This window comes from Aspergillus viridinutans (genome assembly GCF_018404265.1).
Source record: "Aspergillus viridinutans IFM 47045 DNA, scaffold_9, whole genome shotgun sequence".
Taxonomy (NCBI): domain Eukaryota; kingdom Fungi; phylum Ascomycota; class Eurotiomycetes; order Eurotiales; family Aspergillaceae; genus Aspergillus; species Aspergillus viridinutans.
Window position 1 is genome coordinate 142,737 of NW_025091225.1, and position 26,637 is coordinate 169,373.

The following is a 26,637-nucleotide window of genomic DNA, read 5'->3' on the forward strand; positions in this document are numbered from 1 at the left end:
CTAGATAATCTCCCCATGTGCCTCAGATGTTGCGTGCAGTACGGTGCGAACATGCTCAATGCTGAGCTCGGCCTTTTCCTTGTGAGCTAAAAGCGCTGCTATCTTCACAGTATTTTTGATTTGCCGTCCGTTCATGGGTAGCTGAGCAAGCCGACTGTATACATCGTCCGTCAATGTGCTATCCTGCTCTAGTTGAGAGGTAAATTGCTTCCAGATATGCTCTTTTGCAACTGAGTTAAGCTCTGGGTAATGTAGGGTGAGGTGAATCCTGCTTTGGAAAGCGCGGTCGATTGCATTCGCGCGGTTGGTTGTCATGAGCATGATGCCACGGTAATACTCGAGCAATCTAAGTTGACCCAGTCAGAATGCCTGTAGAGGGAGATAGGATAGGTAGGCAAGGGGGTGTACTAACCTCAGAAAGACGGCAACGATCTCATTGTGCGCCATGTTGTCAATTGATCGCTCTTGCAGGAAAACGTCGCACTCATCGAATAGCAGAACGGCATCCCACTTTTCGGTAAGTTCCAGAACGGTGCGCAGACGATCCTCGACACTTTGAGCATCCTGACCCAGTTCTCCTGCACTAAGCATGTAAAGAGGCTTTCGGACCTTGTCGGCGACGGCTTCAGCGGTCAAGGTTTTGCCTGTGCCAGGCTGACCAACAAGCAACATAATGACTCCCATTCCCTTTCCCTCGATGATATCGTCAAATGCAAGCTTTTTGTCGCTTTGGGCCTCCACAAATGATAAGATCAAATTTTGGTAGCCGTTGGGGAGCATGAGCTTTGGAAAGGCGCCATCGTTCCACGCGATATCACTGATGTTTTTCAAGTCGAACAAAACCCAGCGCTTGAGCTTCAACGAGTAACCCCGTACGCGTGTGCTGCAAAGCAACAGTTGCTCGTCCGTGAGATCATATACTGAAGGTAAAGACTTAGCCTGCGCGGCGCCGAGCGAGAAAGGGCCAAGTGATTTATATTCTCATCACTTACCAGGGTCGGGCTCTCGCTCCTCCGATATTTCTCCGTTTTCAATCTTCCTCTGCTTAAGCCTCTCTCGACGTCGGCTTTCGCGCCTTCGACCTGTACCGCATCTCCAGCCTCCATAGTCATCATCATCATCATCCACATGCGTCTCTTCCATGACATTCATTTGCGGCGCAATTGATTCGGAGTCGAGGTCACCGAGAGTTTCCTGTTCGTCGGGATTGGCATGGAAATAGGATGAAGCGTCCACAACGATACGTCCGTCAATCTTCACAGAGCCCCTGTTAGCAGTCTACTGAGATGCGGGAACATGACGCTCATACATTGCACTCTAACTCCCTTCCACAGTATTCAAACCATACCAATCCTGAGTATGCCTTGTATTGGAAACCACGAAGATCCCTGAATTTTTGTCCCCGATTGATGGCTTTTACTCGCGCCTCATCTTGGGAAGGGTGAAGGTCTGCAGGGTATGCACTCAAACTGGTGATAGCTTGGGTCCCGGGATACTCACAGATCGCAAGGGTTTCTTTCGCGTATCCGAAGCGCCGTCCATCCCAATCGACAAAGTTGGCAGTGACGGCAAGATAGCCATCCTTGGCGTTGTATTTGCAGCCTTGGACAACATAAAATCGTTCGTGTCCACCTTTGGATGCGACAATGAGCTCGCCGGGTTCGAAGAGTGCCCAGAGCAACTGATACGTGATGACACCGTGGTGAATATGATCATGAATTTCAGACATCACATCGCCCAGCTCCTTTTGTAGCTCGTTGTAAAGTAGTACAGAATAAGCAGCACTCGCCGTGTCTTCGCGTTTTTGGCGCTCTACGATTTCTGTAAAGAGTCCCCAGCGATGGTAGAAAGGATGGAACGGCGACTTGAAAACCACCTTCTTCAAAGATGGTGTGATACCCTTGTATCCATCAAACACTTCGCCCAGCGTCTTCTTCAGAGACGAGCTCTGCACCACGATGGAGTCGAGAACCAGCGGCTTACCATCATCGTGATTTTTTCGCATGCGTTTGATGAAGGCTTTCTGTTTGATCGCAGCTTGATCTTCGACTTGCCGGCGCAGATCATCGGGATACTCCTCGACCCAATTCTTGCAGCACTGGCATTTGGGAGGGCCCTCGTACAATACCTGTATGGCGCATTCAGAGCCTTCGGACGACTGTTGCTCCGTGGTCCTAGGAACCGTAGATCCCGAGTCGCGTTTCTCCACAGGTCGTAGGGTATTCAGGACGTTAGAGAGTGACGCTGAACCTGTATCAGAAGGAATTCCGAGATCGTCTATGAAGCTGTCGCTGCTAGCCTGGGATGACATGGTTGAATCGACGAGTTATGGAACGAATATCAACCTTGATGTGTGAGAAGCAAGCGACCAGAGAGACAGAGACAGTCCGTCTGGCCTTATAAGTCTTCTGTTTTAATGATCGACGATGAAAATTTCCTGGAATTCACCTCGAATTCACCCGGGTATGGCGATTGGACCTGGTCATATCACATCCCTGTGGGCTGTGCCCGGGCGATTGGCCTAGCAGCCCGGCTGCATGCACAGCCAGGCCGTGTCCTCCAGCGCCCAAACGTTGACTAGGCCGCAAAAATTGAGGCAAGCCAAGATCTCTAGTTATTGATTGGCTTTCTTAGTCACCTTGCCTGGGTCATAGCAAGCTTGTCAAGGGGGCGATGCAAGGCTTAACAGACCATATCAAGTCAGATGCGACCAATGTAGTAGACGCAGCTTACGACACAGGTCGATTTCACTACAGCTCTCAGCCAGACACACAAAACCCTCACTGTCACCGGGATAGACCTGAGTAGATTTTCTACCTCATTCCATCTCGGGAATTCACACCCTGTGTGCCCCCGAGAATGTCGAACGATTACTCGCTGCCCTTTTTGAGCGAACTGGGCCCTGAACCCAGAGATGAGGACGTCGAGCAGATGTGGCGGAATCGTGTCTTTCCGTTAGTTTTCACGGATGATTTCGCCAGCAACTGGTCGGCAGTTCGCGATCCTAAGGGCATGTTCGTCGCGCCCTCGGGCTCTCGCTGTCGCGTTGAGCCTCGACCACACCACGCACCGCAATGTCTGGTAGTGATTCAGCAAGGTGACATGCGTCGCCAGGAAAGAGTGTCATATGAAGCGATTATTTTCTCCAAGGTGGTGCACCAAATGTTCCTGAACAGGCAGTCGAAAGACTGCACAGAGCCTGCGCAGGTCCAAAGGCGAAAGTTCATTGATCACTTTGTCAGGAAGTTGCCAAAGCAGTGGCGTACTTTAATCATCCTGGGAGACCTTCATTACTACAAGGAGCGAAATGAACAAATACCCTGGTTCATCAAGCTCGACATTTATTCCTCTCTCGCAGATCCTAAGAACATACGACTCATCACGCTACAAGCGAGCGATGACTACAACGCACTGATCAAATGCACACTCTTTGAGGTAGACCGTACCTCTGCGCCGGAATATGAGGCACTCTCGTATGTTTGGGGCGCCCCCGGGTCGACGCGGAACATCTTGCTGAATGGGAAAATGATTCCCATCCGGGAAAACCTCGAGGCAGCATTGAGAGAACTGCGACGACGAGAGGACCCTCGTACCCTGTGGATTGACGGTATCTGCATCGATCAATCCAATGTAGAAGAGCGGACCGATCAGGTCAAGCGGATGGACACGACCTATCGCAATGCCGCCGGGGTTGTCGTCTGGATTGGGCGGGAATCCAATACAAGCGCAAGGCTGTTCGACAAATCGGAATTAACTCTCAAGAATTCCAAGCAGCTGGACAGCCTGTTACGCTCCGAACACTTCCTCGACTTCCCATTCCAGCCCGAGGACTACTGCCCTCTATGCGATGGGGTCCCTCACAAGATACCCTCTCAGCTCGTCGGTACCTACCTTACTGAGAGCGTCGCCGATAGATATACAAGAGCTGCGCAGGACCCTACTCTTATTCCACAGCAGTGGAAGAATGAACACACCGAAGATATCGAGGCCTTTGTTACACTTCTCAGACGGCCATGGTGGAGGAGAGTCTGGGTATTGCAAGAGGCCATATTGGCCAAGAAAATCACGTTACATTGCGGACCCAGATCTATGGATTGGCCAATATTCCAAGGCATTCTCTACACGCTCGTTCGTCAGGGGAAAAGATCGAGAATACACCACACTGGTGGGCTCACCACAGAAGCACGAAGGGCTCGAGCCCAGGCCCAGTTGCTTTTCTTGGCCAACAGTACGTTTGCTTTCTTCTTCTTGCAAAGTTCATTGCTAGCTACGAAGCAGCTTCGGGGACTTTCCATGGCCGATCTACTCTCTCTTACCTCGAATTTTGATGCCACGGATCCTCGCGATAAAGTATTTGCTCTGATCGGCCTACTCCCGGAAAACAGCCCCGAACGGGTCCAGTTCAAACCCGATTATTCTATCAATGTGAAGCAGCTCTTCATCAATGTAGCCAAGAGCTTCCTTGAGACAGACCGCAGATTAGACGTCGTGACGGCAAGGCCATCTCTGCCTTCTTACTTGGTCCCAAAGTCCAGATCTCACTCCCCAGACTGGGATCTCGATTGTCCCTCGTGGGTTCCGAATTGGAAGCTACCCCAACTCTGGTACTTGAATTCAATCTGGATCAGCAAATTCTCCCAGTTCAAGACTCTAAATTGGTATACAAAAACCCGCATTAGTGAGCATGAACCAGGCCTCGAGTCTGTTGATTCAGGCACTCTCCCCGAAGAGAGCCTACAGGTCTTCAATGCCAGCTTGCAAAATCCGTCGCCCTTCCCATTCGAGTTCTCAGGACATGGAGAGATACTTCACGCGCATGGCGTGACTGTCGACACGGTTGAGGAGGTCGGCAAGCCCTGGGACCTAGCCATGGCGGCGCTTAAGACCCATAATCCTGCAGATCCCGGAAATTCAAACCAAAACGCCCACGATGCTCAGGTAGCTATCATTGAACAGTGGAAGACTATTGCCCGACTCAATGTTGAAGGACAGTACTCTTTCACCCAGCAATCTCGCAGTGAGGCTTTTTGGCGCACACTCTTCCTAGACCGATACCGCTCTACCCACACACACGAGCGCGTCTACCGCGTTACTCGAATTCCAGTTCAAGTGGGGGATGAGGAGGCTAACAATATCTTTGGTCCCGCAGGGATTACATGTGGCTTTCCTCCCGAGACATCCGAAGACGAGCTTGGGCTGATTTACTTCCTCCGCCATGAGGCTACTGAGATGGGGAGCTTCACCAACATCAACCTCCACTGTGTCAACCTCAGTCTGTTCAGAACCGTCAAAGGTTACATTGGAGTCGGTCACCCAAATATGCGTCCTGGTGATAAAGTGGCTCTTCTCCTGGGTGCCGCAGTTCCACTTGTACTCCGGGAGTATGATGAGGGCCATCTCCTCATTGGCCAAAGGTTTGCCTCCTTAGTCTTCACTTCCCAGCTCTACATTCTAACCTTTACCTCCAATAGCTATGTACATGGCATTATGGACGGAGAATATTTACAAGCTGAGCGTGATCAAGGGCGAGGCACAAAGCGAGAGGATTTCGAAGCGTTTGCCATTATCTAATCCGATATACCACTGTTTGGCCCTGACACTGGCCCTTTTCGAACCTCGTACGAAGTTATTTTGTGGAAAGAAATTGCTCTCGGCTCTTGGTATGGGTACCTTGGGCGATCTGATCGAAGTTTGACATGATATAGGACTGAAATAAAATACAATATGTACTTCGCTAGATGGAAGGTATATATGAACGGAAGGATCCCGAGAAAGATCCCGCACATGCGACATGTGCTTTACTTGCGATCAGCCTTGCCAGTGGGTTCTCAAGTGCCCAATGATGTAAAATCACATCCATCCAAACCAAAACGCGCCAGTCATCTGCATATGCAGTTTGCTATCCTCTCAGCTGAGGATCCCCTCCATCTTTGTGTAATCCAGCAGCCGCTCAGAAGTAGCAGTCTGTCAAGATTGTTTATTTTTGTATTATGCATCACACAGTGATTACAGCATTTTATTTTCACCATTGCTGTCTTCACTATACCAAAGAATTTATTGTGATTTTGTTTAGTGTTAAGCAGAAATTATGGAATAACCTTCTAGACACTGCCACAAGGCTGCTAGTGAGTTCCCCATATGACACCCCCGCATATTTAACCAACATAATAAACCTAATAAGCAGCCTGCAGCAACCACGTAGCAAGGTGGATCTTGTGGTTTATGAATAAGGGCCTATGAGCCTGGCAGAACTTTCTTATGAAGGCTATGCATGACTGTCCCATCAATATGCTGCTGTTGATAATTCATAGCATCAGGCTGAACATGCCTGAGAAAACATCATCACTTCAATCCCATGCTAAAACATATAATGCTTCATTTCTTTTTCGTTGATTTATTTATCTATGCCTTGTTTGCCCGGCCGGAATGACAATGTGTGCATTTGAGGTATACTGTAGTGGTCAGGCTGATTTGTCTATTTGAGTATGCATTCTCTACAATAGTTTTGGTGGGTAAACCAGTACAACTTAAGATATTCATCACATAACCTCTCAGTACGACACTCAGGCTTTGGAATTCCCTCATGACTGGTTCTGATATCGCCTTTTAATCGCCTCGATCAATGGATTTTCTCAATAATTGTGTTCACAGAAATTCTGCAACTCAACATTTTACAATAGACATGTATTCTTATGTAATAAAGAATCAGCCTGGGTGCCTGCTCAGCCCCTCACCTTCATGCCTCAAAAGAACACAGCCGCACGACAATCTCGCAGAAATTTTGATCCTGACAACTCCCTTAATCAGTGATCTTCTCTGTTGTTTTACATATAATTTACTGTTTCAAGACACACATCATGATATATCCGTGGAAAGTGCTGTCCTCATGGGCCCCCTTCAAGATCGATGCGCTAGGCCTGGTAACGCTACTCGGTGCAGACGAAGTCAACACCTCTGTCGGCCGATTAGCACCGAGTTACTGGATGGAGTTTATGCCATTACTTGCAGGATTCGTTTTCGCAGGTGACCGTTTTAGGTCCAAACAAGCGTCTTTCACTTTATACAATGTCTCCAGCGGAATTGTCACAGGGAACATCGCTTCCTGGTTCACGAGGTGGATGCAAACGCAGGACTTTGAAAGGTCACGGAGCCTGGTGTATTGGGAAGTCCAGGCGATTCCACGAAAATCCTGGGGAAATTTCATCGTCGCCGTTATTATATCCTTCGCCGTGACTGGCCTACTTATTGCGATGACTATACTTGCGAGCGACTGGTATGGGTTTGCCAATGCTACAGCGCTGGTCTTTTTGACAGCTGTCCGGTCCTATTTACTACAATCGCATCGAAATGCGATTGATAGAGAAGTGAAAGCAGCGCGACCGCTTCCTACCACATTCGCGGGGGCCTTGGAAGAATGGGAAAAGAACATCAAGAACGACCGCAGCGCTCCTAAGCCGGAAAAGGATTCAAGAAAATGGCGACCGGAACTCGTCAAAGTTCTTATCGACTTGCCCGACTCTAGACTCGTGACGATGTTTATGCCAGAGCACCTCATCCGTCCAGTATTTGTGACAGACACCACCCCATCGTCACCTTGGGTTTATCGGTTGGCGCAATGGGTGGGATGGGTTGCATTTTGCGTACATATCGTCACACTGGGTATGGCTCAGTTAGCAACCCAACTATACGTGGTGGTGATTATGGTTCTTTCAACTGTTCTTATCTGCTACGGTTTCGGCTGTGACGACTCTACGTTATATAAATGGTGGCATCAGGCGCGGTACGGAGATGCCCCGTCCTCCTACTCCTGCTGGGTGGGGACATATCTGAGAGCGACGGTATCTGAGTGGCCCTCAGATTTTGAATTCGTTAGAGGCAAAGACGGGGCTTGGTCTAGAAGACTTGCTTCGGATTTTCTAAAGCGAGAGCAGCGTTCGACTGCGCGTCAGGATCTGTACGCGTGGCTAGACCTGAGCCCCGAGGAAATGAGGAGTATGTCTGACTGGCATTTACTTCCGCATAGACGCGATCACGATGATTCCTGGTGGACGGATTTCGCGGCGAAAAGACTGCTAGTCCAGCGTAACCCGCTGGATATATCTCTACTCAAAGAGCAGAAGGAACATCATTCCAGGATGGGTGAGAGAAAGGACGAAGATCTCGACTGCCGTTTTTCCCAGTGCGGGGATATGGAAAAGGGTAACTCGAACAACCACAGCAGCATTCGGTGCCGGTAATGGCCCATCTCTGGGGACCTGCGGTAGAACGAGTGGCTTGGTAGCATACATTGCAAGAATAGGGGCTACTTACTGGTTGAATTCCCAACTTTGCCCGTCATTTGTCACGAAGAAACACAATCAGGCCACCGGATTATGGTTTTCAACCCATTAGAATCTAGTTAAGAATGTAGTGACCATATGCTATTCTGGCTTTACCGAAAAGCCATGTCTCTGTTCCCCGCACACAGATCGCTAATCACTGGTCCAATGCCTTCTGAGATACTCCTTGATAGAAACAGGTTTGATATGGGGACAGAGGTCATTCAAAGTAGGCTAAAAGTCCATCCGGCCAGTGGCAATTGCCAAAAGGAGTTGATAATAGAATCTTTCATCACTGCTCATGTTACCTCGCAGAAGTCCTTTAAGATTCTCAGTCGGCATGACCTTAATTTGAATGTCTCTTCCACATCTCGATTTCGCCAGCTCAGCAACCTCAGTAAACGTGATTCTGTCACCAACAATCCTGCTCTCAGGTTCCCATTTAGGTAGATCAAGGGCAGCAGCCACAAACCGGCCAATATCTTGCGTTTTTGAGATTACCACCATCTGAGACGCATCGCCTGTAATTATCGCCGTGCCCGCTTTCAAGTCAATAGCAAATGGTGGGCGCCCTTTATAAGCCCCAAGAGCTTCCTCTTCATCCCTGACGCAGCCGGGCCCGAATACGTTCATCCAGAGACCATTAATAAACCGAGTATATTCTAGCCCTGAAGACTGGACGGCTTTCCAAACAATACCCTTGCCAGAGTAGAGATCGACAACATCATAGCAGTCACTATTCCATTCCGACGGCACAAAACGAGCCACACCCGCTTGTTTCGCAGCTTCCAAGAGGGCCAGCTCAGAGGTGGTCGAGTTACTTCCATATGCAGCAATGCAGCTGATCACTGTGTGCACTCCTCTCAGTGATTCCCTGACATCTTCGGCCGATCCATAACCAACAACGCGGACATCAGCTCCTTGAGATGACAGGTGTGGCTGGTCTGACCGTGAAAGAACAATCACGTCGTGTTTCTTTGCGTCAAGGACGGCTTGGACAATGTCTAATCCTATTCCGCTCCCCCCACCGGCCACTGCAACGGTGACCATGCTGGACAATTCAGTTGCACTTTAGTAATGGGACCAAATGCTGGGATCTTATTAGCAACAAGAACTCGAACATTCATATCAGGATATACCTACTAGGCAACTTCCGTATACTGCAGGTATAATACAACCACCAAGAAGATTCAGACGAGCTGGTACTTATCAAAACTCAAAATGCAATTGGATTTGACGATTATATAGTTTGACAAATGAACCTAATATAATACCTGCTTATAGACTGTTTTGGACATTCACGTAATATGGTAACATAAGTTAGGGCTTTGATTATTAACAAGTATACTTCTAAGTTAACTTCTCTATGCTCTCGTCAGCCCAAACAGACAGCTTACTCTGGCTCATTACACACCACTGGCCCTAGTAGTTAAATCTTAATATAGAGGAATATCTGATTATTTATTGAAGCAGATTATCTAAGAAGATGCTGCTCTGTCAAGATGAACATACTGCTGGCTCATTCTGGGAAATTATAGATTGTCACCTCAAATGCACTGGTTCCCTATTTTTTTCTGCTTTCCTGGAAATATACTGAATTGTTCACACCACTTTCTTCGCCTCCACATCCTCAAATTAAGCCTCCAAAGTGACCCTTCAATTCCATCGTCAACAAGTTCTTCTCAACAATCTCTTTCTGGCGTTCCACCAGCTCCTCCACATCCCAATTCACGCTCATATACCGGCTGTTCATGAATCGAGCTTCTTCAGTGGCCAGCCAAAGCGCAGTCCCGCCAGCCAAGTCAAAGGTATCCTTGGACATCCGGATAAATGCAGGTGCAGTGATTTCGGTCAGAATTGAACCAGGGTGAAGGGCCGTTGCAAGAACATTCGGGTTCAATGCCGCGATGTACCTCTGCATTTGCAGTTCCAGCAGCTTGCACATGCCATAGCTATCCGGCCCGGGTGTGAAAAAGACTCCGCCTGCACTAGTGATGTTGATGATATACCCAAATGACTTCCCCCCAAGAAGCTTAAGGAAGTGTTGAGTTACCATGAGGGTGCCTTTCACCATTACTTCCTGTTTGATTCAGTCAGTACAACGGGTAGTAGCATACTCCCTTCAGTAACAGAGCGAGTCTCACAAAATCCGTCCAAATACCGTCGATCGAGGTACTCCCAATCGGGCCTCCTTTATTGCACCCCGCATTGTTAATCAAGACATCAGCCTTACCATGGTTGGCTTTGATCTGGTGGAAAAGCTCTGCGACTTGGGACTCATTTTGGACGTCGACAGCCTTAACTACCACTTCAACATTCGGATTGAGACCATACACCAATTTCTTCGTCTCCTCCAAATTTGCCACACTTCGGCCTGTGAGGTATAAGGTCTTTGAACCTGCTTTTGCAAATGAAGCAGCGAATGCCTGTGGAACTATTGGGTCAGGGATTGGACATAATAGCTACACAGAGTCCGGGAAGCCTATATACCTTCTGACCAATGCCCTGGCTTGCGCCTGTAATCACAACGACCTTTCCCTTCTGCGAGAGCTTCTCATTCAGAGGATCGATAGCATGGTATATATCTCGGTGTAGGGCTTTTGTGAATGCGGATTGTTTGACATAGTAGTCGTCAGGCAGATCGTCTAAATTGGTCATTTTGTTGTTTGTACGTGGGAGAATGAGAAGGCCATATGTAAATTTCAAGTGAACCTAACGAATCTGAAGAAGGATTTATTCAGAAAGGATTGGACTGTTTAATACTTTCATGTTAATTAGGAGATAACTATTAACATGAATCCTCTGGTCCGATGATATCATCCAAAATGCTGAGAATTGACCTGCATGTAAGCAGATATGATGCCGTCAGCATTGAATGTTAGTTATGGGAATGCAGGAATTGATAGGTGACCCTATTTGAAGATACATCACCTACTATTGGATGACTCTTTTTTCCTGCCTGCTTATACTTGTATCAGCCATAAGCAAAAGGTGCTGAAGTAAGCACCCCTGTAATCATCATATGTTCTCACGTAAGCTACTATCTACACCTAGACATAATCCTAGGACAGGGGTACATGAACCCATGGTTCACTGACCTTGACCACACCTTTATTAGCCCTGCTGATGAAATGAAGACATTAACCATGGCACAGATATGGTGCTTATGTGACCTCCATCCTAGACTAAAGGTCCCCTTGCAACAAGGCTATTGAATTAGTTAAATCACACTAAGTGAGCGTGACGAATATTTATAGTGCAGGTAGTTCTTAATATTCCACCATCTTCCCTCTTCCCTCTTTCATTGCCACAAAGACAACATGGCTCCCAAACTCCCCACCCGCCAGCTTGGCCGAAATGGCCCCCAAGTCACAGCCCTAGGATACGGTGCCATGGGGCTTTCAGCGTACTACGCGCCGGCTGCATCCGATGAAGAGCGTCTTCAATTTTTGGATTATGTCCACAGCAGTGGCATACTTAACTGGGATACTTCCGATGTGTATGGAGACAGCGAGGACCTGCTTGGGAAATGGTTCGCCAAAACTGGAAAACGGAATGACATTTTCCTCGCTACTAAGGGTGGTAGTGGCGTTGATGACGCAGGGAATCCTCTGGTCAGGAGCGACCCTGAATACATCAAAGGTGCTTGTGAACGGAGTCTGAACAGACTGGGTCTTGAATGTGTTGACCTGTATTACATTCATCGCTTGGATAAGGTCACTCCGATTGAGAAGACAGTCGCTGCTATGGTTGAGCTGAAGAACGAGGGGAAGATCAAGTACTTGGGGTTGTCTGAATGTTCTGCGAACACCCTGCGTCGCGCGTAAGTGAACCATTACAATTTACACCAATTACTGCGAATTCAACGTTCAACACTAATAATGTTGTGGGAACCACAGGTGCAAGATCCACCACATCGCCGCTGTCCAGGTAGAATACAACCCCTTCAGTCTCGACATTGAACAAAACGGCCTGCTGGCCGCATGTCGCGAACTCGGTGTGGCAGTAGTCTGCTATGCACCTCTTGGACGGGGTTTCCTGACAGGACAACTGAAATCCTCGAATGATTTCCCTGAAGGGGATATCCGTCGTTTCCTACCGAGGTTTTCGCCTGAGAATTTCCCTAAGAACCTAAAGATTGTGGAAGCTTTGGAGGAGATCGCCAAGTCCATGGATATCAGTACTAGCACTTTGGCTCTTGCATGGCTTTTAGCTCAAGGCGATGATATTATCCCAATTCCTGGCACGACGAAGCCGAGAAATTTGGATACCAATATCCTGGCCTTATCCGTTACCCTTACTCCGGAACAAAACAAAAAGATCCGAGATGTTGTCGAAGCTGCCGGTGTCTCTGGCGGAAGATATCATGCTGCGTGAGTTCCCTGAGTCCCTGACATTCGAAATGTTCTTCCTTTTCGCACTAATAAATTTGATGCAATAGGTGGGATGAATCATTTGCTGATACACCAGAGCTGTGAAAACCAACAATGAAAGAGCTGGTTTTCTACTTGAGAGCCCATCAGACGGACATTTCTTCCTGATCAAAGGATGACAGTGGGCCGACTACTAAGCCTGCTCGATGGAAAAGCTCCCTTTTCACCTGACTACTTTCAATGGAGATTTCCAACCAATTACATATGCCACTCTGATTTATTATACGTTTGGTTGTTAATGTAACCCTGTACGCTCAGTGATTGTACAGGTATAAAGTAGACTCAAGTGCCAAAACTAGTCAGTACAGTACTCACCGTCAAGGATCTTTGATTTTTAGTTATTGTACACTGTTGTTGGCTTGTCTCTTTTGTGGAAAAGCACCTTCGCAAGAAACCCATGGTTACTTACAACCAAAAATTGTTAATAATTTCGATCAAGGCTTGCTGCAGTGCCTAAATCTACCCTTGTTGATCGGCTCAAAGGAATCCATCCACGATCAGAAGCTCGATTCTTCGCAAAAACAGCCATAAATTGGCAGCAATTGAAGAAGATATCTTTATCAAAACGACTGCTAAATGCATATAACGTGGTTTTTCACTTTGGCCCGAACTATTGCGTGGAATTCCGCTGATTTGCTTCATGGGACTACACAGGATTCTATGGCAACTATGAGTGTCAACTGGGTATATAATTTTGTCAACCACCACTTAGCACTGCGTTCACAAAGTATATAACCAACCGTATATACATCAACATGCGAAGCAAGAGGACCAAGGGATCATGAATAGTGAGTGATATACGACCGTATGCGAGGCATCGTATCCATAAGGACGATAAAGCCACTATTCATCCTATCTTTTAGTCGGATTATCTGAACATATCCTCTTACCAAGGGTATGAGGACTTTTCACCCCTCAGCTCAGACCACCACCGACTGTGTTGATACATTTCACCATCAGGCCCATCGAACAATAACCACCACTTTTTCAGAAACCACGGTTTTATCTCCCAACTTCGGATGTCCCAGGGTGCTCCTGAACCTACTGTATCCCGTCCATCTCTCTTCGTCGAACCCCAACAAATGAGTCCATCGCTTTGCAAATCCTGACAGAGCCTCTCAGAGTCAATGGGCGGGGGCTGAACCTGAAGGAGCTGAATAATTCGATTTCGGAAAGCAGGAAATGGGAGAATGTCGAGATATGGATGATGAGGGTGGGTCAGTTGCGTGCTAGAGGGTCGAAGCAGGGGCTTGAGATGGGCAAATTGTCCCGTATTCACTGTTCCGAATGGACAATTGTCCATCTGCGCCTGGTAAAAGGGTGACTGCGACGTTCTGCTCCACAAAGTCTCCGGTGATAGCCCAAGCATAGCCGCGTTGGCAAAGCATGCTGCGACAAATGACATGGCGGTGAGTTGAATCGTGTTCAGATGTATGTCCGGGATGTAGCAGTGTTCCACATCTGCCGTTGGGACTAGGTTCTGTCGAGTGTCATTTCCCGCGACCGTTGTTGACGGGCTATTAGGCCGTGTGTCACTCATTGGCTGGTTTTCTCTCTCCGAGAGGGCGTGTATTCCCGCGATCATGATATCTTCAAGGGTGTACTTTTGGCTCACACGATCCTCAGACAACAAAACATCGCTCAATCTGCTGGAGCCGAAAGGAGCTTGAACGGCAGACCGTGCCAGAGCTTGCTGGTTGTTCTCATGGTTCCCTGCGGATTCATCCTCTGAAGTTCCACTAATGTAATGACCTGTGTTGCTCGGTCTCCAACCGGAAATGTTGTCCAAGTCAAGCGCTAGAGTGAGATCGGCCGGGGGTGGAAATACCGGATTTTCACCCAAGAAATTTACGCCACGTTCAAATTCATTAACTGATTCACCCATTGTCTGATCATATCGTGGAAACCCAGATGGACAGCTAGGAAGATCCAGCTCGTTTCCAACTTCATGATTGACAAGGGAACAGGGCTGAGGGCTTAGGTCATGGTGACCACCTTCCGCACATATATCATTATTGAACGCCGGACTCCTCCTAGAACTGTGATCATTCCTCGGATATCTCTGTCCCGGTGATTCGTCATTATGCGAGGACGGCGGCGTAGGAGCGGTCCCCGCTCTCATAGCAATAACTTCAAGTCGCTGCAGGTACCTCTTTTTCTTGTCTCCTGACAATACATCAGTCACACCAGTGCATAGAAAGTAAGGGGTAGACAAGAGTCAATCAGCTCGTCTATTTAAAGGAGAACTAACGATAGGTCCTCTGCGCTATTCGGTTTTGCTCGCGCCTGCGTTCAGATATTGGCGGCCGGTGACGTGACACTCGGCATCGGCCGGCATTTTGGCTGTTTATTTTCTCAGCCGCGGGGTTTAGTCTCTTCGGCATGATTGTACTGCCCAGACAAAATTGTGCGAGCTCTGTTATAGGATCCTCTCCAGATGAAGAAGAGAGTGTGGGGGGTTCCCCGAAGCATGCTGGAAGTCAGGCTGATATTACTAATTCCTGCTCCGTGGCGGGAAGTGATAACGTAATTTCCAAGCCAGTGGCGGGAATTGATAGGGGGACACTCTTACTTTTATTGCAAAAGGTGTGTCCCGAATCCCGATCGATTCCAGCGAGTGGCTACCCCTGCTACCTACCGATATATTACTTTACAAATAATTTGTTCGACCAGAACACCAGTATATTAACCAATCAATCTAAGTGGACAATTATTGGACCCTACATATGCTTATAAAGTGTGCTAGGAGTTGGTATTATGTTTTACTGGACCTGACCAGAATTCGTATAGGCTATAAGCTCCTAAATTCGATTGACCAATGTAAACCCATTTCTCCATAATATATCTAGAATAGAGTATCCTACAGATGGCTCTTGGTCGGGGAAAACCCGGCGACCACCAACAAGCGCTGTGCCTCGGTGCGTTGCCAGTCCATCTTTGCGATGATGGCGTCCTTGCGAGCACGATTCTCGCGACGGCCGAGCTGCAGCAGATGGACCTCGTCCGGCCCATCAGCAATCCGCAGGGCACGGCTCATAGCCCACATATGAGCAAGGGGAGTATCCTGGCAGACACCAGCGGCTCCATAGGCCTGGATAGCACGGTCAATGACGGCCAGGGCAGTTTGGGGCACAAGGACCTTGGCCTGCGCGATCTCCTTGAGAGCAGACTTAGCATCGCCCTGGTCAATCTTAATAGCGGCGTTGAGGACGATGAGGCGAGCAGCGTCAATCTCAATACGCGAACGGGCAACCCACTCAAGGATGACACCGTGGGCAGAGAGGTTCTGACCGAAGGTCTTCCTCCTGTCGTCGTTGATGCGGGCAATCAGCCACTCAAGAGCCCTTTCTGAGGCACCAATAGTTCGCATGGCGATGTGGATGCGACCAGGGCCTAGGCGGCCCTGGATAATCTCAAAGCCACGGCCCTCGCCAAGCACCATGGCGGACACTGGGACACGCACATTCTCAAATGTGATCTGGCCGTGGCCGTGCGGAGCATCCTCATAACCATAGACAGACAACATGCGATGCACGGTGATGCCGGCAGTGTTGGCTGGAACGAGGATGACAGACTGCTGACGATATGGATCCTGCTGGGAGGGATCAGATCTACCCATCACGAGGTAGATCTGGCAGCGGGGGTCACCTGCGCCTGAGGACCACCATTTCTTCAATTTCCATTAGTACAGGTCTACATCTATATGCGGGTATAGGATAAAGAAAATTACCGATCCATTCAGCACATATTCGTTGCCCTCCCGGCGGATGCTTAATTGGATGTTGGTGGCGTCACTAGATGCGACCTCTGGTTCAGTCATGAGGAAGGCTGAGCGGATCTTGCCCTCCAGCAAAGGCACCAACCATTCGCGCTTCTGGGCTTCGTTGCCGTACTTGGCCAGTACCTCCATGTTACCAGTATCGGGGGCAGCATTATTCGTGGCCTGACCTGATGGTTAGTCTTGGTCCGAGTTCTCAGAGAAAGGGCTGATGAGAATGACCGACCTCAGAGGCCAATTTGCTCTTGCCGAGGTATTCAGCCATCAATCCATATTCGAGATTGGTGAACCCAGCGCCCTCAGAGAAGCGGTTCTTGGGCAGAAACATGTTCCACAGGCCGAGGGAGCGCGCCTTGGCTTTGAGAGAGTCCATGATGACTGGGTTGGTGGTCCATCGTCGCTCGCCCTGCCCGAGTTGGGCCTGAAAGAGGGGTTCGGCTGGGATACAGTCATTATCGACAAATTGTTCGACCTGATTGAGTTATTATATTGTAAAGTGGGTGAAATAGATGGAAGAATACCAAATCGAGGGTATGTTTGGCCCGGTCGCTGACGAAGGGCTGAACGATGAGAGGTATGTGAGACGAGGCTGGCATTTTGATGAAGATAAGAGTAAGAAGTAAGGAGTCAAGAGCAAGGCGTGGGAGAGAGAATGTAAGGGACAAAGAGAAGGTGTATGTAGTATCATTGAAGATGATATAATGTTTGAACTGCCGAGGAACTGTGGCCGAAGTTGGGCCTCGGCTGCATTGATTGTATACAGCTTTTGTCTACTTACAGTTTGCACAGAAGGTTTGAAACAGCCAATTGGCTGATTTTTGTAGGCTGCAGATTCGTGACCGCATCGACGGGAATAATACTTTAGAAATGCCCATGGTTAGTTAAAGGGTACCGGTAGGGTAGTAGCGGATATCTTCTATCCTCAGCGGCTATGGCCTACTAACCTCAGGGGGTATTGATTTTGTCCTATTTTGACCTGGCCCAGCTCCCCAACAGGCTACACGCCGTTAGCCAGGCGCAAGTTTACCCTACTCCGCCAGACACCCCGCCCAATCAATTATGGAGGATGGTCCAGGAGCTCAGTCATGGACTCCCCTCGTTGGACACTGACGTTGTCATAGAAGATGAGACTGTCGTCCTCATGCTCATTGACGAGGATCCTCGCCAAGTCTGGGATCGGTACTTCGACCTAATCCTCGCGGCAAGGGATTTATGGACGAGTTCCACGTTGTGGTTGAGTACCAGGGTTCAAAACAGCAGTCTGCAGGAGAGGAGCAGGAGGGAGTCACAGAGCTGTGGAATCGGCTTTTGAGCCTTATCCACCAACGCGTAGATGGACAGGGCGACCTGTCCGTGGATTGCTTCCATATCAGAGGACACAAGTCTGCTACCTGGTGTCTAGCTTGTTTGACACAGCAGACCGTGATATCCTTGCGCTGCAATTCGACAACGGACAGATGGTGGGCGGAAAGTCACAACTACCTTATAATTAAGGGGGATGGTGTATTTCGTTTGTGTATCACACCTACTGAGTATCGTCTCACATTGCTTGGCGTTGTTCTATCATGGACATTGAATAGGAGTTATGTGCTCTTGGCTTATATGATCTGGCTTTAGGCGGTCCATGAGCAGAAGGTCACAGGTGGATAGTAAACATACTGTGTTCAGCAGGGCTTGCTATGAGATAAGTACACCAACGGAGAGACACTCCTCCTTATAGACTACTACATTAAAACCTCCTATTCTAAGAACAGGCATCAATCATATAGCCATTTCAAAAGGCTAAGACTCGGAGTCCAACCTTGGTATCACAGCCTCGGGAATACGCGCTCATTTTTCAACCTCAAAGAATGTCCTTTGGTGCCATACAGCCCATTGGCAGAGCCAAAGTCCACTTCGATAGGATGTAACCAATACACTTTCTACTATGCTTCCCCTGGCAAATTTTCGTTGCCAATTCGGTCGCGGCGTTGCAACTATGTTCTCAGTCGAAGTCTGCGCCAAACTCTGGAGAAAACCAAAGAATCAATCTCAATTTCCTGGCTGCATTGAATTCAATACCGCCAAGAAGCATAAATGGTTCACCAAAGCTTGTTGACTTGCCTGTGGACCGTCACAGCTCAAAGATAAAGCCTTTCAGACTGAGGTAAGAGTGCTGAATCCGAGTTCTGGATGGGATAATCTCTAGCAAGAAGACGATATAATGAGTCTGCCTTTCATCCTGCTTCTCGACCGTCTCACCAGTTCAAATCAGACTATGGACACATCACTGGCCCCCCCTTTTGTCGGTTGTTACTACGTTTTTAAGGAACATACTCCACGGACAGGATGCCTCGCAGAGTGATTAAGATCAGGAGACGAAACATGCACCTTTGATATTTCTAAATTCACCACACCACTACATCATCATCCAAACATACAGCGCGTACTGCTTTGTCCTCGTCTTTCACGGATCTTGAGTTGTTGTCACAAATACGCAAGCCGAGGAGATTCCAGGCCGAGGCATGCTCGCCCTGAGAAGCCGTCCGATCTACCCACGGTTGGCGAAGGTCCAAAGGTGTGGGTTAATGAATTCCTCCGGAAAGGTTTTCTAGGGTCAGACGAGTCCCGAATAACAGATGTCTCAGGTTCCAACTACCATACGCATATCTGACTATCGACTTTTCGTTGGGATATCATTATTTCCTGTTACTGAGGTGAAAACAGATAGGACAACAGGAAAGGGGGGATTGATGACTTTCTTAGGTGCAGCACCTAACAGTCGGGACCGTCTATTAACAGATAGTCAATACCATTAGCCTGAATCGTTCGAGCAAGCATCACTCCGATGGTTGACAATGCTATCTACATACTTCTTTGGATTCCCATATGAATCTCTATTGTCAGTCAAACCAGCACATATGACCATAGGGTGTGGAAAACAGGGCTTCCCGTCCGTTCGGCAGCACTTAAGCCAGTATTGTCAACGCGGCCAGAAGTAATATGCGCCCCGTAAGACTTGCCGCTTTATGGATGAGAGCCACTGTTGCCAATTACCTGGCGTAAGGCCAGGTGATACATCTGATCGAGTTTGGTGCAACTCTCCAGATTTGCCTGGGGTTTGCGATACTTACCAGAAGGTGATCATAAATGCCGTAGCTCCCTGCTTTGACACGGTCTAGACTACAGCCAGTAATATATGGATTCGAAAGTGGGCTTTATCTAATATTCGCGTTGACTTTGAAAAGGCCAGGCAGTTCGAAGAACCACAAGTCATGTATGGTATTTCTCCTTCAAAGGAACTTTTGTGGCAATGCAGATAACGAAAGAGGCTTATAAGAACAAAACAAATCATTCCCATGGCAGCCACAAGCATATAGTGGAAGTTACTGGAGCTGCAGTTGCAAAAGTCTATAGAGGCGAAAAAGTACCCCTGATATTCCCTTTCCCGGATTGATAATCTACTCTCCCATGGAGTGCAATGCATATCACACTGGCCTAATAAGGTGTCTTAGATTTGTATCACAAGCACAGCAGATGCTATATCATCTTAGTTACTTTGAGTATGAAAGAGAGAAGAAGAGTACGACTGACACATTATGAGATTTAGATGACTGATTCCCATCTAAGACTATTATTCGCCCATATGTCAAAGTGTAACTTCTTAGTAGCTTAAGTGGAGAATATTCAGGCACCTGAACCTTCACCTAGAGGCCCAAAGCTTAGGCAGGAAGGTGTCAAGAGAATAGATGCTAGGAGGGGTGAGCAGCATATACATCCATTGTATGTTTCTGATCCTGTCTATAGCAACCCCAGTTATCAAGGCTGCTGTTCTTCCTCTGTTTTTGCACTTCTGGTGGTTATACCTTGAATTGCACCCCGCTCGAAGAGGGTGATGCCGTTGTTGGATGCTCAATGGGAGGATCGGCCTGGCCTCATGTAAGGCTTCTTTTGGCGTCGGTTGACAAAGTTCACAGAAAGTCCAATCTTCGAGCGGTTGCAAACTTCCCCGGTTAGCCCTGTAGGGTGCCAGTAGAGCGGGATAGGGAGCATGGCGATGAGTCCTAGAGTGGTTTACTGAACGGCATAGGATGAGGAAAGAGTTATGCATAAGTGGTTAGACAAGTCAGGAACTTGGTAGGGTTCGGCATGGTGAAGATTGAGCTGAACTAAAGAGAGTCAACGTCAGTAATTACTTTCGAGCGCCAGAATCGATATATTTTCGTGGCTGAAACGACGAAGAGCCAGCGAGGCGTTTTGACGTTTAGTTATGACAATATAAAGAAACAGGTCATCGGTATATCTCATAGGAAGAAGACATTCGGGTATATTTATTATACAGATTACATGGCAGTTACCATCAACTCCACTCCAGACCAATCTTCCGCGCAACCTTTTCGGCAACGTCAAGGAAAGCCTTGCGCCTTATGCTGCGCTCGTCACTCTCCTCTGATACAACCGTAGGTACTCCGCGGTCAGCGTCCTCGCAGACTTTAGCGTCGAGAGGGATATCCCCGAGGAATTCGACGCCTAAGCGCTTGCACTCGGCAACCACGCCCGAGTCCTCCGAGCCATGGCCATGACTTTCACCATGGGAAAAGATCTTCGTTTGATGACCGCACTGCGGGCACGCAAAGTAGGCCATATTGCGAACCATCCCGAGAACGGGAATATTCATTTTCTCGAACATCCCAAAGCCGCGGACGGCGTCGCGCAGAGCGATATCCTGTGGTGTGGTTACAATCAGGGCGCCGTCTACGACGACCTCTTGTCCGATTGTTAATTGTACGTCACCAGTCCCCGGGGGCAAGTCCAGGACCAGCACATCTAGAGGGCCCCAGGAGACGGAATGGAGAAGTTGGTGCATGGCCTTGGTGACCATCAGACCACGCCATGAGATAGGAGTGGTGTCCATGGGAATGTTGCCCGCAGGTTGTGACGGGTCAGTTTTCGGCTGTGGGAGGAGATAGCCCATTGACATCGATTTCAAGCCATAGTTAGTCAGAGGGACGAGGCAGTTGTCTAGTTCACCCATTAGCTCTTGCGCTCCAAAGGCATGTGCCTCAAATGACAGTCTCACTTTCGTCTAAGCGGGGTTCACCAGACAGGTTGAGAAGAGTTGGGATCGATGGCCCAAAGATATCGGTATCCAAGATACCTGTACGAATCCCACGGCGAGCTAAAGATAAAGCGAGATTCACTGGCGCAGAGAAGTCAGAGATCTACTGAAATATCACGCATAGAGGTTCATCAACTGCTGATATAAGATATCAGAATGGTACCTAAGACAAAAATTCCATACCTGCAATGGTAGATTTGCCAACACCACCCTTTGCCGATGATACCGCAATCACTTTTTTGACATCACGGATCTTGCGCTTTTCTGGTAACCCCCGGCGGCGCGGGAATGACGGTGGTGTGCCGGATCGCGGAAGACCCTGCTAACATTAATATTCACAGCCAGCCAAGTCACCCAAGGGGCTATTTACCAAAGGATTCTCATGTTGAAGAGCTCGAAGAGCCGAAAATAGTCTCTTTTGTAACATAGTTGCCGTTGATGGCAGATACAGTATTTCAGAGAGGAGCAACAATCGACATCATTTACTGCCAGAGAAAAGTACACCGCCTGGAGCAACGTTCCCAATCGGACCAGCTCCAACCCTGAAATGGGAAGTTTGTCCGGATACCGCATTCCGCCTGTCAAAAAGTATCACGGGCAGAAAAAATAAAAAATTATCGCGGCCAAAACTTATTGACAACAACCTTCGTACCTTCGACTTGTCCAAGGCGCAAAAATGGCGCAAAAAACTCTTGCAGAACGGCTCGCGGAGCTGGAAGACCCTACACCTAAAGGTAGGTTCTCGATAAATTGGTTGTCTTCTTTAAATGAAGGTTAACACTGCGATCAGATTTCGACCCCGAAGACTTGGAGCGCGCTGGGCCAGACAGTGACGATGAAGGTGCCGAAGCTGCTGATCCTAATGCTGGGCGAGAACATTATCAAGCTGTAGGGTGAGTTCGAACATTTCCAACCGCGCGCAATCATTGTCTTCAAGGCATTAACTTCGACCAGAAAGGCGAGGCTTCGCAAGCAGGACCCAATAAACCTCGGAAAACAATATGCCGGCTCGAAAATCAGCCGCGACGCGCTTGAAGCCGAGAGCGACGATGACCCTTTCAAAGCACGGTCAAGCGACGAGGAGGATGGTAGTGAGGACGAGGACGAGGAGGATTCCGAGCTAGGAAGCGACGAGGACGAGGACGCATCCGAGGAAAGCGAAGAAGAGCGACCACGGAAATCTAGGAGCTCCGGAAAGGATGGCAAGCGGCAGATAAAGGAGTTGGAGTTTTCGTCGGACGAAGAGGATGGCGAGGGCATGGATACCGCCGGGTCTGAGGAGATTGAAGGGAGCGAGGATGATTCGGAAGATGGATTCGACGAGGATGACATGGACGGAGAATTTCCCTCTGACGACGACGATGAAGAGGATGATGAAGAGAATGATGAAGACGACGACGAGGACGAGCAAACGGACAACCGAAGAGTGCGATTTGAGAAAACATCCAAATCCGATGATCGCGAGGAACTGCGCCGACTCATGTCCTCCGACCAAAAAACAATCGCAGCCAGCATTTCCCAAGCCGCCAAAGCAGACGCTGCCAAAGGCCGGGCCGTCAAGCAGCAGCGCGCGACTTTCGACGCCTTGCTCAACGCACGGATCAAATTCCAAAAGGGCTTGACAGCGATCAACGAGCTCTCCATCGCCGCAAAGGGAAATGATGACAAGACAAACGTCGACGGCGAAGCCATCAAGTCGGCCGAATCCGCCGCGCTCGCCCTTTGGTCCACCCTCGAAGACCTGCGCCTCGCTCTAGCGGACGCACAAACCCAGGACGACTCCAAGAAACGCAAGCGACCCTCCGCAGTGTCCGTCGAGACATCCACCGATTCCCTGTGGAAGCGCATGACCGATCTCGAGTCCGACGCCGTCGCCCACCGCCGCGCCGTGCTCGACAAGTGGTCCCTCAAGGTCCGCGGTTCAACCGCCTCACTCCCCAACGCCCGGGGAAAGCTCCTCGGCGCTAGCGCCAGTAGTCAACAAACCATCACCGCCGTCATCGACGCGCAGGTCGCTTCAGAGACTGGCGACCGCGCTGCCAAGCGCCGGAGAAATTCCTCCGACGAGGACCCCGAACCGGTCTACGACGACACCGTCTTCTACCAGTCCCTGCTCCGAGACCTCGTCGAACAGCGCATGTCGTCGTCCGACGCCATCACGAACGGCATCGACACCCTACACCTCCAGCTGCCTTCCCGTCAAGGTATCCACCCTATTACCGGCATGTGCAAGGACAAGGTCAAACGGGACGTCGACACCCGGGCCTCCAAAGGCCGAAAGATGCGGTTCGACGTCCACGAGAAGCTGCAGAACTTCATGGCGCCTGAGGACCGCGGCACGTGGACCAATACCGCTCGCGAGGAGTTCTTTGCCTCCTTGCTTGGGAAGACGGCGAGTGGGTTATTGCGGGAGGGGGATGATGAGGATGCCAGTGCTGCTGAGGAAAGTGATGAGGACCGCGAGGAGGTTGGATTGCGGTTGTTCCGCAGCTAGGATGTTTTTTGGTGAAGTTTGGTGGATATACCTAGGGCAATCAAAAGTTGCATATAGCGGTACGACATTGTTTATACATATATCGGCGTTGTGTCAATAGTTTTCCATTCACTACAGGGACCAGCAAGCGCTTTGCAAGTCAGCAATTGTCATCCCGCCATAGCCTCCTGTTAAAATGCATATTAAGAGTAAATATTATCTCGAATTCCCATGTCAAGGTGCAACCGACATGCCCGTAGGCTCGTAAACGAACGCGTGAATGCTCTGAACCGAGCACAATTCAAAAGAAGGTATGTACAAGAATGCAGACGCCAAGGTGTGCTGTACAACGCAAGATAAAAAGGTCAACGTAATAAAGCCCAAGCCCTCAACTCCGAATCCCAGTCTGTCCGAGATAAAGCCAAGTCGACTATTTGTATCTCGCAGGCGAATAAGACGGTTACGAAGGGCCATGCGATTGCCCCCAGGTGAAGTTCGTCCGGCGCGGAAGCCCCAGCATCCTCTCCTCGACTGCGCGCCTCAGCAAGACCTGTCGTTCCTCCTCCTCCTGCGGCGACAGAAAGTGCGGGAGGCCTTCGTCGTTCACGATCACGGCGCCACTCACGTCGTTGTATGCGGGTAAAGTACTGGACATCCCGAGCGGTTTCGCTTGAACTGCACGCGCCAGAGCGGATTGTCCGTCTCGTTCTTCGTGCGCAGCAGAGAAGTGAGCATTTGTTCCTGCGCTCGGCAGCCGGCTAGATGGTGGGAGCGGGTTCCCGGCCTCGGAGGTCTGCCGTTGTGTCTCCATGTAGAGCGGGTTGTCCTTTTCGGTAGGTGATAGTTCGTAGTTGAAGAATTCTGGTGGTGGGTTGAGATCCGCCGGTGGCTCAATGTCCCGCCAGATGAAGGCGGGTTCTTGGTCTGATGGGTCAACGCTGGGCTCTATAACGGCTTGAGTGTCTCGCGGGGATTGGTCGGTGTCGGTATTGGAAGCGTTGGCAGGCTGAGCGTGGAATCCGGAGACCGCATCAGACTTCTCTGTCTTATAAGCGTCTGCATGCTGGTTGTTTCCGGGCGTGTTGTTGTGTGTGGGCAACAATGGAAGTGCTGTTGTTGATCCCCGCATTTTTGGGACTTCCGGTTGCGAAGGCTCGACGATGTTGTTGTCATCGCGACGGCGGTGAAGACGCAATTTTCTCAGGAAAGAAGGAGCCATAACTGGTGGGGAGACTCCGGTTTGATCTTTCATTTGCAAATGAGAGGGAAAAGAGAGGTCGAGTTCGACTGTAGAAAATGCAGGAAATCCATTCTGAACGACGTTCCCATGGGCTGCTGCCAAGAAGGCCCAGGATCGTCGGCGTTCCTGAGCGCAGCCTCAAGGTTTACCGAAGGAAGAGTCAGGTGCCACCAACCAACAGTTGCAATCTGCTTGCATTCGAGGGTGAAATGAGGCGGCCACTAGTGCATCCTGCAAAGGCAGCCTGCAGGATACCATTTCCTCAGCCGTTGTCCGACAAGACGGCACTTTGAGTATAAAATGAGATCATGGAGAAACTTAACAAGTCCGATGGCTACACGTGGTTAAGAGCGAATCGCTTATCCGACTGTCAGTCTGTCAGGCATGCATATCGATTTGCACTCACTCAGACCAGATCTGATTGCAGAGCAAATGTGTTTCACGGCCCCAAGCCACGGGTGTACCACCGGATAAGCGTATTTTGGCGTCTCCACACTCGATATCGTCGTGACTGGACACTACAGGTTGGTCGTTCGGAATCTGGATTCCCAATAGCACGCTAATAAGCAGGGATTTAGTTCCTTCAAAAGTCTCATGCTGTGAGGATTGGCTGTCGACGCAATGAAGCACTGCATGAGTGCGCGAAACACTGTATTCCAAGGTATAAGCCCAAAGTTGACTGACTGTACTCCGTATATCACCTACTCATAGGCTGATTTTTCGCATCAGGTCCCGGACTTCCATGTTTGTCCTTGGTAGCTGAGCATGTCAAACTGTCTCGTTGGGCTTCTGAAATCGGGCAGTTTCCGAGCAGCCCCTTTTTTTTTATCAACTGGCGTTGGTCCGTGGCCAAGTGGGGCTTTTACCCGTCTTACAGTTCAGCAAGGGCTCAGCCGCTCAGGTTATCTAGAGACTAGAACATCTTATTAAGGTTCCAAGCTACTACCTAAATCTCGGGTTGCAGTTCAGCAAGGTCTTAACTATACTTTTGATCACTTTTAATCAACTGTCAAATTTATAACCCCAGGATTAGGGTCATTAGGGGGATTACGGTGGTTAGGGAGAAGGGTAGGTATGGGTTAGAAATAAGGAATCTCTTTTTTAGGCTGGTTAAGGGGGACTTTTTGATACTATTATGTATCTAGTAGTTGAGGAGCTCATCAACGTCTTAAATTCTGTGTTGAACTTTTTCTTGGCTTGGCGATAGTTCGAGACCCTGCTGAACCGCATGCCGGGCGTGGGGGTTGATTGGCGCATGCACTCAAGTGCTCAAACACCAGCCAGGAAGCAACCATTC

The 26,637-nt window shown here is 49.1% G+C and overlaps 11 protein-coding genes across 11 annotated transcripts; 4 read left to right on the plus strand and 7 right to left on the minus strand.

Annotated features, from left to right (window-relative positions):
* Aspvir_009675 (ATP-binding protein) lies at positions 1-2,311 on the minus strand (the record flags this gene model as incomplete). The annotated part of the gene is made up of 4 exons (XM_043272813.1): positions 1-346; positions 413-920; positions 993-1,278; positions 1,349-2,311. The coding sequence occupies 4 exons, from the start codon at positions 2,309-2,311 to the stop codon at positions 1-3; spliced, it is 2,103 nt and encodes a 700-aa protein (XP_043128748.1).
* A 548-nt stretch (positions 2,312-2,859) lies between these two features.
* Aspvir_009676 (HET domain-containing protein) lies at positions 2,860-5,571 on the plus strand (the record flags this gene model as incomplete). The annotated part of the gene is made up of 1 exon (XM_043272814.1): positions 2,860-5,571. The coding sequence occupies one exon, from the start codon at positions 2,860-2,862 to the stop codon at positions 5,569-5,571; it is 2,712 nt and encodes a 903-aa protein (XP_043128749.1).
* A 1,286-nt stretch (positions 5,572-6,857) lies between these two features.
* Aspvir_009677 (uncharacterized protein) lies at positions 6,858-8,237 on the plus strand (the record flags this gene model as incomplete). Its single annotated transcript, XM_043272815.1, has 1 exon — positions 6,858-8,237. One exon carries the CDS (start codon positions 6,858-6,860, stop codon positions 8,235-8,237), a length of 1,380 nt encoding a protein of 459 aa, XP_043128750.1.
* Positions 8,238-8,552: 315 nt separating this feature from the next.
* On the minus strand, positions 8,553-9,368 carry Aspvir_009678 (uncharacterized protein; the record flags this gene model as incomplete). Its single annotated transcript, XM_043272816.1, has 1 exon — positions 8,553-9,368. The coding sequence occupies one exon, from the start codon at positions 9,366-9,368 to the stop codon at positions 8,553-8,555; it is 816 nt and encodes a 271-aa protein (XP_043128751.1).
* Positions 9,369-9,948: 580 nt separating this feature from the next.
* Aspvir_009679 (SDR family NAD(P)-dependent oxidoreductase) lies at positions 9,949-10,976 on the minus strand (the record flags this gene model as incomplete). The annotated part of the gene is made up of 3 exons (XM_043272817.1): positions 9,949-10,398; positions 10,436-10,744; positions 10,809-10,976. The coding sequence occupies 3 exons, from the start codon at positions 10,974-10,976 to the stop codon at positions 9,949-9,951; spliced, it is 927 nt and encodes a 308-aa protein (XP_043128752.1).
* A 662-nt stretch (positions 10,977-11,638) lies between these two features.
* Positions 11,639-12,796, plus strand: Aspvir_009680 (uncharacterized protein; the record flags this gene model as incomplete). Its single annotated transcript, XM_043272818.1, has 3 exons — positions 11,639-12,141; positions 12,218-12,691; positions 12,760-12,796. The coding sequence occupies 3 exons, from the start codon at positions 11,639-11,641 to the stop codon at positions 12,794-12,796; spliced, it is 1,014 nt and encodes a 337-aa protein (XP_043128753.1).
* Positions 12,797-13,637: 841 nt separating this feature from the next.
* On the minus strand, positions 13,638-14,636 carry Aspvir_009681 (DUF3425 domain-containing protein; the record flags this gene model as incomplete). The annotated part of the gene is made up of 1 exon (XM_043272819.1): positions 13,638-14,636. One exon carries the CDS (start codon positions 14,634-14,636, stop codon positions 13,638-13,640), a length of 999 nt encoding a protein of 332 aa, XP_043128754.1.
* A 975-nt stretch (positions 14,637-15,611) lies between these two features.
* On the minus strand, positions 15,612-17,125 carry Aspvir_009682 (uncharacterized protein; the record flags this gene model as incomplete). The annotated part of the gene is made up of 4 exons (XM_043272820.1): positions 15,612-16,421; positions 16,482-16,694; positions 16,756-17,001; positions 17,051-17,125. The coding sequence occupies 4 exons, from the start codon at positions 17,123-17,125 to the stop codon at positions 15,612-15,614; spliced, it is 1,344 nt and encodes a 447-aa protein (XP_043128755.1).
* A 3,743-nt stretch (positions 17,126-20,868) lies between these two features.
* Aspvir_009683 (Mrp/NBP35 family ATP-binding protein) lies at positions 20,869-22,054 on the minus strand (the record flags this gene model as incomplete). Its single annotated transcript, XM_043272821.1, has 4 exons — positions 20,869-21,530; positions 21,589-21,708; positions 21,811-21,946; positions 21,998-22,054. 4 exons carry the CDS (start codon positions 22,052-22,054, stop codon positions 20,869-20,871), a joined length of 975 nt encoding a protein of 324 aa, XP_043128756.1.
* Positions 22,055-22,303: 249 nt separating this feature from the next.
* Aspvir_009684 (AATF family protein) lies at positions 22,304-24,121 on the plus strand (the record flags this gene model as incomplete). Its single annotated transcript, XM_043272822.1, has 3 exons — positions 22,304-22,361; positions 22,418-22,520; positions 22,582-24,121. 3 exons carry the CDS (start codon positions 22,304-22,306, stop codon positions 24,119-24,121), a joined length of 1,701 nt encoding a protein of 566 aa, XP_043128757.1.
* Positions 24,122-24,560: 439 nt separating this feature from the next.
* Aspvir_009685 (uncharacterized protein) lies at positions 24,561-25,319 on the minus strand (the record flags this gene model as incomplete). Its single annotated transcript, XM_043272823.1, has 1 exon — positions 24,561-25,319. One exon carries the CDS (start codon positions 25,317-25,319, stop codon positions 24,561-24,563), a length of 759 nt encoding a protein of 252 aa, XP_043128758.1.
* Between the last annotated feature and the right edge of the window lie 1,318 nt (positions 25,320-26,637).